Source organism: Electrophorus electricus, chromosome 6, assembly GCF_041902795.1.
Source record: "Electrophorus electricus isolate QZ-2024a chromosome 6, ASM4190279v1, whole genome shotgun sequence".
NCBI classification, from domain to species: domain Eukaryota; kingdom Metazoa; phylum Chordata; class Actinopteri; order Gymnotiformes; family Gymnotidae; genus Electrophorus; species Electrophorus electricus.
The window spans coordinates 2,890,684-2,902,399 of NC_137502.1; the positions used below are offsets into that span (position 1 = coordinate 2,890,684).

General features: G+C 42.7%; 1 protein-coding gene across 6 annotated transcripts; it reads left to right on the forward strand.

Annotated features, from left to right (window-relative positions):
• Positions 1–159: 159 nt before the first annotated feature.
• Positions 160–10,544, forward strand: slc12a3 (solute carrier family 12 member 3). Of its 6 annotated transcripts, none has more exons than XM_081715617.1 (26): positions 337–723; positions 914–1,033; positions 1,340–1,415; positions 1,625–1,720; positions 2,174–2,313; positions 2,410–2,520; positions 2,672–2,783; positions 2,973–3,100; positions 3,348–3,432; positions 3,615–3,778; positions 4,083–4,190; positions 4,315–4,438; positions 4,563–4,664; positions 5,146–5,301; positions 5,420–5,519; positions 5,754–5,865; positions 6,113–6,250; positions 6,461–6,567; positions 6,682–6,764; positions 6,873–6,938; positions 7,506–7,607; positions 7,835–7,946; positions 8,377–8,463; positions 8,641–8,776; positions 8,948–9,015; positions 9,300–10,544. In XM_081715617.1, exons 1-26 carry the CDS (start codon positions 442–444, stop codon positions 9,439–9,441), a joined length of 3,057 nt encoding a protein of 1,018 aa, XP_081571743.1. In that variant the 5' UTR covers positions 337–441; the 3' UTR covers positions 9,442–10,544. The 6 variants fall into 6 exon arrangements, 3 of the variants coding, with proteins under 3 accessions (XP_081571743.1, XP_026885412.2, XP_081571744.1); XM_027029611.3 differs by having other exon boundaries at positions 341–723; positions 2,970–3,100; XM_081715618.1 differs by having other exon boundaries at positions 584–723; positions 2,202–2,313; positions 2,970–3,100.
• The last annotated feature ends 1,172 nt before the right edge of the window (positions 10,545–11,716 follow it).

Genomic DNA, 11,716 nt, shown 5'->3' on the forward strand with positions numbered 1-11,716 from the left:
TACTGGGCGGTTTCAGACTTTTAGGTTACAAAGAACAGAATCCGTTAGGTTATTAGCTGTTGTATGCTCACTTATGCTTTTTAATCATCAGGCCCCGTTGCAGTAAAGGGTCTTGGAAGGACTCCCGCCCCAGTTTTAATGGCCAGTTCGGGTACTTGTTAAGGCTCTATCGTTGTTTGCTGTAATGAGGAAGCAGAGTTGCCCTTCAGAGTCGCCGTGAAGGTTATCCTGTAATACATCTCCATCACCAAGCTGTAACCATGTTTACAAGCTCAGGTACAAGCCAAAGCCCCTCAGGCAAGTCTTTAAGAATTACTCACCACTGCAAAAAGAACCCCAAATAGCCTTGTTGTTCAAAACCAAAATTACTTCCTTCCGGTTCAGGTGCGATATATAATCTTTCTGCTCAGCCCAGTTCCGCACTCACACAGACGTCCACTCATGGAAGACCGTCCACAGACTAATGAGGTGATCAACCTCACTGCTTTCAGAGGCCAGTATTCAGTTTCTACGACACTTAGTGGCAGAGACGGCCACAAATACACTTTGGAGGAGAATGGTGGTTACGACGTGAATGGAGTGGCTTCCCACAATCCAGCGGCACTGTCTAGATATGACACCATCGATTCTCCGCCGAGTTACGACTTCTACGCAAACACGGAGGTGTTTGGGAGAACGCGGAAATTAAGACCATCTCTTTTCCAGCTCCACTCTAATCCCGAGGTAGGAAAAAGTTAATTCAGTTCATTGATCTATAATAATGCACACTCTGTATGTCAGTTGAAAAATTAATATTCATTTCTGGTTGCAAAGTATGAAATTGTTGACTGTGCTATCTGTCCAGTGGTCAATAGGGGAACTAGTGTTAGTAGCAGATCTACATCTTGCTTGAATTCGTGAAACTCTCTTGCAGGATGATTCCTGCCCGCCTCCCCTGTACGAGGAGACGAGCAACAATAAAGAAAGCCCAGATGAGGAGCCGGCAGACCCTCCTCTGGAGCCCACCCGCTTCGGATGGGTACAGGGGGTCATGGTAAGGACCCACTGCAGCGCGTTTGCACCATAAAGAGCCTTAGTTCTAATACTAATTACATCATGATGTTGTCATAGCGAAGGACACATGGTGCGAAATAGGCAAGCCGAGCTTTCCAGGTGGGGATGACGCGTAACAAGGGTGCCAGGGGCTCACGAGTCCATAAAAATGTTCTGCGCTTGACCAATTGCTGTATGTCAGCGAAAAGGGAAAATGTAGTTTTCATGGTGTCGTGTTTACTTTGAACATCAGTGGAAGCGCAACCTGGGAGTCTTGGTCTGACTGTGACTCCTTTCCCTCCCTCAGATTCGCTGTATGCTGAACATCTGGGGAGTGATTCTGTACCTAAGGCTTCCCTGGATCACAGCTCAGGCTGGGATCGGTATGTCGGTCTTTTATTTTAGTACGCCTCACTAAAAGAGATTCTCATGAGGAGAGACCAGTGCAACGGCATGAGACAGCAGCTTTGGTAGGCTCGTCTCGTCTCGTCTCGTCTCACTTATTTGTCCTGAGCCACTCCATGAGTCATGTCTTTGTGTGTCGGAGGCGGTGGTGTTTGATATAATCTCAAATCCTGTTTTTCCCCCTAAGGTTTCACTTGGATTATAATCCTGCTCTCCTCCTGCATCACGGGGATTACGGGCCTCTCCACGTCTGCAATCGCCACAAACGGCAAAGTCAAAGGAGGTGGGCTGGTTAACCATTCGTGTCCTGAGCAGATCGAGCGTTACACATTATGGACAATTTGCTTTCAGACCACAGCATAATAAGGAGGTGAAGGCTGCGTCCCTAATGGTGCGTGCCATTCATGAGCCGTAACCTTTCAGACCAAAGGCACAAGTTGCCAAATCGCAATCTAAAGAGTGCAACCAAAGTGGTGCACATGTGTAAACATGATAAGAATGATGATTAGGTGCTGTTTGTGTGTGTGTGTGGGGGGGGGGTGATGGTTCCTGTTTATTAAACCCCCCATGCCCCCAGTTCATCCAATCATTTCAGCACACCCTGGTACCACCCACTAATCATGCACTGACAGGCAGTCGGAGACACAAGTGGTCGTAGCACACACTACGGCGCGCAAAACATTTTCTCACACACCCGTTCCGAGGATTGCGTAATGCTTTCTTGAATGCTGTGCAGGTGGGACTTACTTCCTGATCTCGCGCAGTCTGGGCCCAGAGCTGGGGGGCTCCATCGGCCTCATCTTCGCCTTCGCCAACGCCGTGGCCGTTGCCATGCACACTGTCGGCTTCGCCGAGACCGTGCAGGCACTCATGCAGGTGCCTCTCTTCACTCTCCCTCACTTTCACAGAGAGTCCCTCCTATTGGACCGAAATGTGTGCTAAGCCCCGCCTCTTCCCCCTGTCCAATATTAGGAAAATGGTTCGACCATGGTGAACCCGATCAATGACATCCGTATCATTGGTGTAATCACGATCACATGTCTACTGGCCATCTCATTGGCTGGTATGGAGTGGGAGTCAAAGGTCTGTGAACTTAACAATCGCTGATCATGAAATATAATTCATATAATTGTAATGTATGTTATATGTGAATATAAACTATTATATTTCACTGTTACCCACCTAACCTTCCCTTTGAGGTTTCACAGTTCGTTTGAATGAATCAATCTCTCAGGCACAGGTTTTGTTCTTCTTCGTTATCATGGTCTCGTTTGCGAACTACATTGTGGGCACCATCATCCCAGCGCCTGAAGAGAAGCAAGCTAAAGGATTCTTCAGCTATAAAGGTCTGAGAGCAAACAAACAAGCAAGCAAACATATCAAACATTCACATTTCCAAAAATATATTCTGACATTCTCAGTGTTTCACTTTCATACTCTTGCTGCTCAGACAAGACTGAGGAGCACGTTCTCGGCTAAAAGATGCCATAAACTTGCGTGTCTCACAGCGTTCCTCTCCTTGTGCTCAACAGCAGACATTTTTGCGGCGAACTTTGTGCCCGACTGGCGTGGGCCGGGGGGCAGCTTCTTTGGCATGTTCTCCATCTTCTTCCCTTCTGCCACTGGCATCCTTGCAGGAGCCAATATCTCTGGAGACCTGAAGGCAAGTCTGCTTTCCCAACCGTGTCACCGACAGCGCAGTCACCCGCCCCCCCCGCCCCACGTCTTTCCACGGGATGCAGTATTCGGTTTGAAGTTATGAACGTTCTTTGTTTTGGGTTTCACGTGACATCTGGATCACACTCGCCGAATTCCTTTGACTCGCATGCTCCTCTCTTTCCTTTGTGTGTGTGTGTGTGTGTGTGTGTGTGTGTGTGTGTGTGTGTGTGTGTGTGTGTGTGTGTGTGTAGGATCCCAATATCGCCATACCCCGTGGCACAATGCTAGCTATTTTCTGGACCACTGTGTCCTACCTCATCATCTCAGCCACCATCGGTGAGAGCTAGTGACACCCTCTATCACACATCTGAGCATGATGTTTTTACCATAATATACTTCACGTTGCTCATATCTATTCTCATCTCATAGTTACGTCAGCCTACGTATTTCAGTGTGTCAAGGTACAGTGGAAAAACTGTGTTACTTGGTTGTGAGTGTAAGGCTCTTTTCTGCGTCAGGCTCTTGTGTAGTGCGTGATGCCTCAGGTTTTGTTAATCACACCATTCTAATGTCTGGGTCTGATGCTGCTCGTTGCTTGGGCACTGCCTGCAAATTTGGCTGGGACTTCAGCGAATGCATCCAGAACAGGACCTGCATCTACGGACTTAGCAATTACTATCAGGTACCAGCAGATTCATTCATTTTATAGACAGAATGGATTGGCGTTTGTTTCTGATTGCAGCAGTATTGCAGGATTGTAAAAACAAAACACAGTTATTAACACTGAATTGTTTTCCTGTGACTCAAAAGAATAGAAATGGTTAAAAAAATAAATAAATAAATAAAAAGCTTTTAAAAATCAGTTAAAAGAAAATTTCAATATATTTATCGATATCAAAAAAAGAATAATAAACTAATACCCAAATATGTTAAACTGAGTCATATTGAATGTGTTGACTGGCTGTGTGTCTTTTTTCTCACTCCAGACCATGAGCATGGTGTCTGGATTTGCTCCCCTCATTGCAGCTGGTATATTTGGGGCTACTCTGTCCTCAGCACTGGCCTGTCTAGTCTCTGCACCTAAAGTCTTCCAGGTCAGTGTCCTGGTCAAAGCATCGGACACGCAGGGCAAACCTAAGCATAGGCTTCAAATAATAGATGGACAGCAAGCTTATCATGTGACCTGTCCTATAGCGTGTCTCGTGTGTTGTCCTATAGTGCCTTTGCAAGGACAGGTTGTATCCAGGGATTGGGTTTTTTGGAAAAGGCTACGGCAAGAATGATGAGCCATACCGAGCCTATCTCTTAACCTACATCATTGCTGTTTGCTTCATTCTCATTGGTAAACAAAAATACAGCAACACTTCAGAAACTGTAGAAGTAAAAGGTCTAACAAAAATAATAATATTGATGATGACACTTGAGAGGTCTTGACCAAGATATTTTCCATTCAAAATACATTTTAGCTGAACTTAACACCATTGCTCCCATCATCTCCAACTTCTTCCTGTGTTCCTACGCCCTCATCAACTTCAGCTGCTTCCACGCCTCTATCACCAACTCCCCAGGTAAGCCCCGCACCGCCCCTTGAGCAGTGGCTGAACAGTATATAACATATCTGTGACTTACATGTTTATATTCTGTGTAAAAACCCGCTGTGTACAAAGTTCTCGGTTATTAATGTTATACATGAGTAGGTCTACTATAAAACTTTGAGGGACTGCTGTCTGTAGTTACTTAGTCATCACAGTTACAGTAATTTACACAAGTGCTTCTATGTGATAATTAACCATGTAATTGCATGTTTGTGTGTGTGTTTGCGTACGTGTGTGTGTTTGCGTACGTGTGTTTGCAAATGTGTGTGTTTGTGTACGTGTGTGTGTTTGCATATGTGCGCGTGTGTGTGTTTGCGTGCGTGTGTCTGTATGTGCCTGTCTGTGTGTGCGTGTCCGTGTGTGTGCGTGCGCTTGCGTATGTGCGTGTCCGTGTGTGCGCGTGCATTTGCGTATGTGTGTGTACGTGTGTGCGCGTGCGTGTGTGTGTGTGCAGGCTGGCGTCCCTCATTCCGGTACTACAGTAAGTGGGCTTCTCTGGTTGGCGCTGTGGTATCAGTGGTTATCATGTTCCTCCTCACCTGGTGGGCTGCTCTCATAGCTATAGGGATCGTGCTTTTCCTACTGGGATACGTCCTCTACAAGAAACCCTGTAAGACAATCACACACAAGAAAACAGAGTCCGTTTTATCAAAGTTGTCTCCAGTTTATGGTTGCCTGGTAACGGGAATATATTATCTCATAATCTCCTAATTTCTTCTTCATCCCAGCTGTGAACTGGGGCTCCTCAGTCCAGGCGAGCTCTTATAATATGGCTCTGAACCACTGTGTGAGTCTCAACCAAGTAGATGACCACATAAAGAATTACAGGTAATCCATACTCAGTGTTTCTCTGAGTCAAGAACACACACACACACACACAAAGTATCCAATACCACATCTACAGTGTTTCATTCAACTCTTTCATTATAAAGCACTTTCCAGTGTGACATTTTTCTTTCTTCCTTCTCGTTTTTCATCCTTTCAGTTTTTTCCTCTTTCTTCTGTGCCATGGTCCTTGCGTTCTTATTGCTGATTTGCTAATGCCTGCTCCTGTGTCCCCAGGCCACAGTGTCTGGTTCTCACAGGGCCGCCCAGCCTGCGCCCAGCACTGGTCGATTTTGTCGGCACCTTCACCAAGAACCACAGCCTGATGATGTGTGGGAACATCATCACTGTGAGCTTCTCATTAACCAATTAACCAATCAACACTCAGCCCATGTCTGTGACCAATAACAAGGTCTTATGTTCATCAGATAGATAGATTGATTGATGGATTGATTGATTGATTGATTCCACACTATCTTTACTCCTATATACAGACACATTTTATACATACACACACATACCTTATGCACACACATTACATTATACACACACACACACACACACACACACATTATATGTGTGAATCTCATCGACAGGGAGGAACATCGCCTGACACTGTGGATGCAGCCAACAGCAGCAGTCATGTGACCTGGTTGAACAAGCGACACATCAAGTCTTTCTACCATGGCGTGGTCGCAAGTGACCTTCGTACTGGAGCGCAGATGTTGCTTCAGGTCCCCTCTCCACCTGACACACACACACACACATACACACACAGGCGCGTACACACACACGTTTAGCAAAAACACACTTCCATTCAGAACCTTTACTCTGAAGGTTCCAATCTGTTCCCCGATCAGCTGTGCGAGTTTACGATCTGACTGAAATCCTGTTACGGTCTGTCAGTGTGGTCACTTTTGGGGCTGATTCTGGAGTTTTTGTAGGGTGCAGGTTTAGGCCGAATCCGACCAAACATCTTGGTGATGGGATTTAAGAAGAACTGGCGCAAATGTGCTCCAACTAGCATGGAAAATTACATAGGCATTTTACAGTAAGTCCTATTATATCATTATTTAATCTTTTTTTGGTTAAATGGCAAATCGCATTAAAAAATTATCCCATGTAACGCCCATGCAACACCCATGTAACACCCAGTCTTTTGTAGTGATGCCTTTGACCTGCATTACGGAATATGTGTCCTTCGTATGAAAGAAGGTCTTGATTTATCTCATCACATGCAAGCGCATGGTAATGATCCTTCCAAGATGAAAACGTACATATTTATGATGCGTGTATTTTATTGAGAGTCCCATAGGGGTCATCATAAGCCTAACCCTGACCTTTATTCTGCCGCAGTGAACCCTGGGTTCGAAGCTGCTGCAGAGTCTGTCCTGGACACCCGGCCCGCCGTCAACTCAACATGTGCGTATGAACGCCAGCTGGTGCCAAAGAGAGGAGTGAAGATAGGTGCCATTTAGCTGTGATTACATACTGGTCAGTTTTACACAGGAAGAAGCCCCATACTTTTAAAGATGACGTACTAATGCACAAGATGATGTATAATTACAACTTGACCTGGGGCACAGCAGTACCAACATCTATGCAAAAGTAGTGGCATGAAAATTAGATGTTATTTATAAGATATTCTTGAAAAGATCAGATTCACACCATTAAAAATAAAAGTACAGTTAGAAATAGGCTGTACCTTTGTGCTGAGTAATTTAATTTTTTTATTTTTTTTTTTAAATACTTGAGCCACATTCCTGTACACATTAAGACAAGTCTGTGCTTCTGAATGTGCAGAGCTTTATCATTTACGTGATGCTTTTATCCAAAGCAACTTACAATTATGACTGAATACAAGGGTTAAGGATCTCAGGGGCCCGGCAGTGGCAGGACTTGAACCGGCAACCTTCTGATTACAAGGCAGGCGCCGTAACCACTGAGCTCGTACTGTGCTGGTGTGACATGTTCCTGTCTGTGTTGCAGTGGACCTCCACTCACTTGAGACTACGCCTCAAGCCTCTACGGTCTTTCAGTCCAAGCAGGAGAAGAAAACTATCGATGTGTACTGGCTGTTTGATGATGGAGGTGAGTATATGCCCCTAAACCCAATGATATTCTACATAAACCATCTATGGCCCGAGGAAATCCTTCTTTTCCATCGCATCTGTAACATTTAAAGTAATAAAAACAGTAGTTTATTTAAACTTCATTTGGAAAGCTTGGTGCTATCATGTATTGCCTCTTCTATATACTAGAACTTAAGGTGTATGCATGTGTGTGATGCACCAGGACTGAATGCTGTGTGTTACCAGGTCTGACTCTGCTGCTCCCATACCTGCTGAAACGTAAGAAGCGTTGGGCCAGGTGTAAAGTCAGAGTGTTTGTCGGGGGAGAGATTCAGAATATCGAGGAACAAAAGCAAGAGTGAGTTGAGCTGAAGTCATACCATGTCACAGGTTTAATACAGTCTAGTCATACCATGTCACAGGTTTAATACAGTCTAGTCATACCATGTCACAGGTTTAATACAGTCTAGTCATACCATGTCACAGGTTTAATACAGTCTAGTCATACCATGTCACAGGTTTAATACAGTCTAGTCATCTGGTACTGTTAATAGCACTGGAGTGTAAAAAAGCCATATGCCATTTCTCAAAACATTTAAGGAGTGTTATAATGTAGATTTTGTGCAGGTTTTTCAATATAGTTTCCAACATAATGGCCTGTTACTAGACCATAGTACAAACACAGGTAAATACTACATGTCAAAGTAGATTTTTAAAAAAGCATTTTGTCCAAGATCCACCTCTGCGGATCTCTGAGTAAGGTGAGATGCTCTCCATATTCTCTCCAGGCTCACGACCCTCATTGGCAAGTTTCGTCTAGGCTTCCACGAGATCCAAGTCCTTCCTGACGTCAATGAAAAACCACAACCTGAACAGTGCTGCTGCTTCTCTATTATACCTCTGTTTTACACCATGCATATTTTTTATCTTTTCAATTAAATCAAATTTCACTTAGCATTTAGCCATATTTAGCCATTTAGTATTTTAAAGCTGGACTGCATTTACCTAGCAGGACAGCAGTGGATGTAATCTCTCACCCTTTTTTTTACCAGTGTGAAGAAGTTTGAGGACCTGATAGGGCCTTATAGAATCCAGGCTATCCAGAAGAATGGAGAGAGAGCAGGCCTACCAAGCAGAGACAGCCCGTGGATGGTGTCTGATGAGGACATTGAGAAAAATATGGCAAAGGTAACCTGTCTAATAGATGCTGTTAGTCAGCTTGCTGAGAGGACGCACCAGCACACGCACACACAAAGCGGGATCTTAAATTTGTGTGAACTCAGACAACCCAACTCTGCATAGGACTTTTGTGCTAATCTTTGTATTAATGTTCCTGTGCATTTTTGTGGTTTCATCCAGTCCTTTAGACAAATTCGCTTAAATGAAGTTCTGCAGGACTATTCGAGGGATGCTGCTCTGATTATTGTGTAAGTCCTTATCGTTTTGTTTTACTTTTTTAGTTCTACATGGACAGAGAGAGTACATTGTAGCAATACGGTACATTCTGACAGAAGGTACAGAAGCATTTTTGGAAGTTAAAAAAGACAGAAATAGACAACACCACACTAGGAACACATCAGAACAGTCCTTTCTCTTTCCAGTCCCTCACACCACGACGGCAGTGACAGCAGCATCAAATAAAACATTAACATTTGGTTTTGATTATCCTTATTGGAGGCATTGGCTGAGGTATTTGCTTTCTGCTCCACAGAACCATGCCCGTGGGCCGGAGAGGTGTGTGTCCCAGTGCTCTTTACATGGCGTGGCTGGAGACTCTGTCACGTGACCTGCGGCCCCCGGTCCTGCTAGTCAGAGGGAACCAGGAGAGTGTGCTCACTTTCTATTGCCAGTGATGAACTCAGAGTCAGTGACATCTCAGCAGCTCTGGCTGTGCCGCTGGACGCCTGGACCACTCTACTCCCATAATGATGTAAAGCAAGACTTGGTACATAAAACTGAATCTTCTCTTTCCCTTTTTTCTGCCATTTTTAATGTCATGTTAGATACAGATTATTGTGCTTTTAAGAACTTTTCAATCATGTTTGATATTTACTGGTTTATTGAATGTATTACACACAAGCTGTACATTTTTTTTTTTACCTCTTAACAACCTGTAATATAATATGTGCATATACAGTGCAAAATGTTTGAGGGTATCTTATTCCTATATCAGTTCTTTGGTTGTTCTTGTACCTTAAATCAGCAATGTATAATTTTTCCAGTAGTTTTTCTTCACATTATGAAACAGCCATTATACTGAAACCTACAGAGATTCTGTACTAAATCTATTTTAAACATGGCCGCCTCTTTGTGGGGGACCCACTCTATGGAACTTAAACTGGTTCATTTGAGGACTACACATCAGCTGCACTTTATAGAAAAAATAATAATAATAATAATCACTTTCATAAGTATTTGCTACTTTTTGGTGGTAAAATGTCTTATTGGTCCTTTAACCTTTTTGGCTGCAGTTTCATTAGAAGAAAGTTATAGTACCATGGGTCACAATATATTTATCTATATTTATTTAGATATTTTATCATGTTGTGTTCTGATAGGTTGTTACTAAATCAGACATTTCTAATGTTTGAGTAAACCCGCGTTAACATAAGGCATTACTAAAAAAAAAATCACTTTCATAAATAATAACTTTTTGGTGAAAAAAAAAAAGACTTATTGCACCTTTATGTGTTAAGCAAAAACTCAGACTTTTTGCAATTATGAAATTTAACTGGGGACCTAATACTAATATAAAATCTAATACTAATCTAATCCTAAATCCGACTTCACTCTAGTCTCTAATCTGCAGCATCACATTTGGTGAGAAGGCATTAACCGCACATTTTGTTCTCGTAATAAATAAAATAATGTATACCTGTCACATTTTGTATCTGCAGCATTACACCACAATTCGTAATAAATAAATAAATTCATTATCCATGTTGAAACTTGTATCTGTAATTTATTTTAAAAGTTATTCAATGTGGTACTGTAGGTCTACTATTCCCTGTAGCATTTTTTACATACGTAGATCACCTTTGTAGCTGTTTTACAAAACTGGAACTGCACACGTACTCTACGAAACATCCAAAGCATCGTGCTAAGAAAAGCTGTTTGTAAATGTAGTGGCAGAGAGCAGGCTGCGCGTTGTGTTTGCGGAAGCTCCTCAGCACCCGCCTGTCTGAGCCGTCATGTGCCATGGACACACAAACTGACTTACGCGTTCCCTTGTATAGAAACAGTCGAATTTGCGTGTTTAACATAAGAAACGCAAATGTAAACAAACAAAAAAAAATTTCAAGCAACACACTGCACTTTAGCTTCCCTTCCCCAAATTAAAGAACAATTAGTCATTTTTCCACGCGATGCTTGTTCACATTATGAAACGGAAACCATACTGTCATCTAGTGGCCCAGAGGTTCTGTACAAAATCCATTTAAGCAATCATTCTTCCTCAATGTGAGCTGCACTTTATAGGAACTATGTAAAACTAATAAACAATCACTTGAATATATATATTGTTTGCTACTTCATGTTTGGTAAAAATGACTCATTGCTCCTTTAAGAGGAAGCGCAAGGCATTTTTAACTTCTGTGTTCGTCTTAGAGAAAAATCGACGGGGTTCTGATGTAGCCTGCTTATTTTATGTGATAAAAAGTGCTGCAGACTGACTAACAGTGAAACTAAAACGCACGTATCGTTATTTGCAAATGTGCCCGTCTTGCTCAGTCTGAGCCGACAGTCCTCATATTCATAAAGACATAAGGGCATAATCATATAATCATACTGTATTAACATCCGCTAACATTGCTGTAATTTCAGTTTCATTTTGTTACTAGAATTATAACCAGTCGGAATACCCTAACGTCAAATCTGCATGGTATTTGCTTTTGACTAAATTTCATAAAAACGTTTTCCCACATACATAACGTAAAATAATGTATGTGGTTAAACTAGCCAACATTTTAATGATAACTGATATATTGATCTAATTCGGTATAATTACTTATTTTAAGCGTTTGGGGTGATATTTGGGTATATTAGTATTGATCCGACGAGGTTTCATGTCTTTATGAACCTTTATGAAAATCATACGCTTTCATCATACAGTCAAATTAACTGACGCAG

Bases quoted from the DNA above. Each gene is read 5' to 3' on its own strand.
- slc12a3 (XM_027029611.3), top strand. From the start codon at position 442: ATGGAAGACCGTCCACAGACTAATGAGGTGATCAACCTCACTGCTTTC. The intron at 4,439-4,562 runs GTAAACAAAAAT...AATACATTTTAG, and splicing joins TGTTTGCTTCATTCTCATTG to CTGAACTTAACACCATTGCT. The intron at 7,608-7,834 runs GTGAGTATATGC...GTGTGTTACCAG, and splicing joins CTGGCTGTTTGATGATGGAG to GTCTGACTCTGCTGCTCCCA.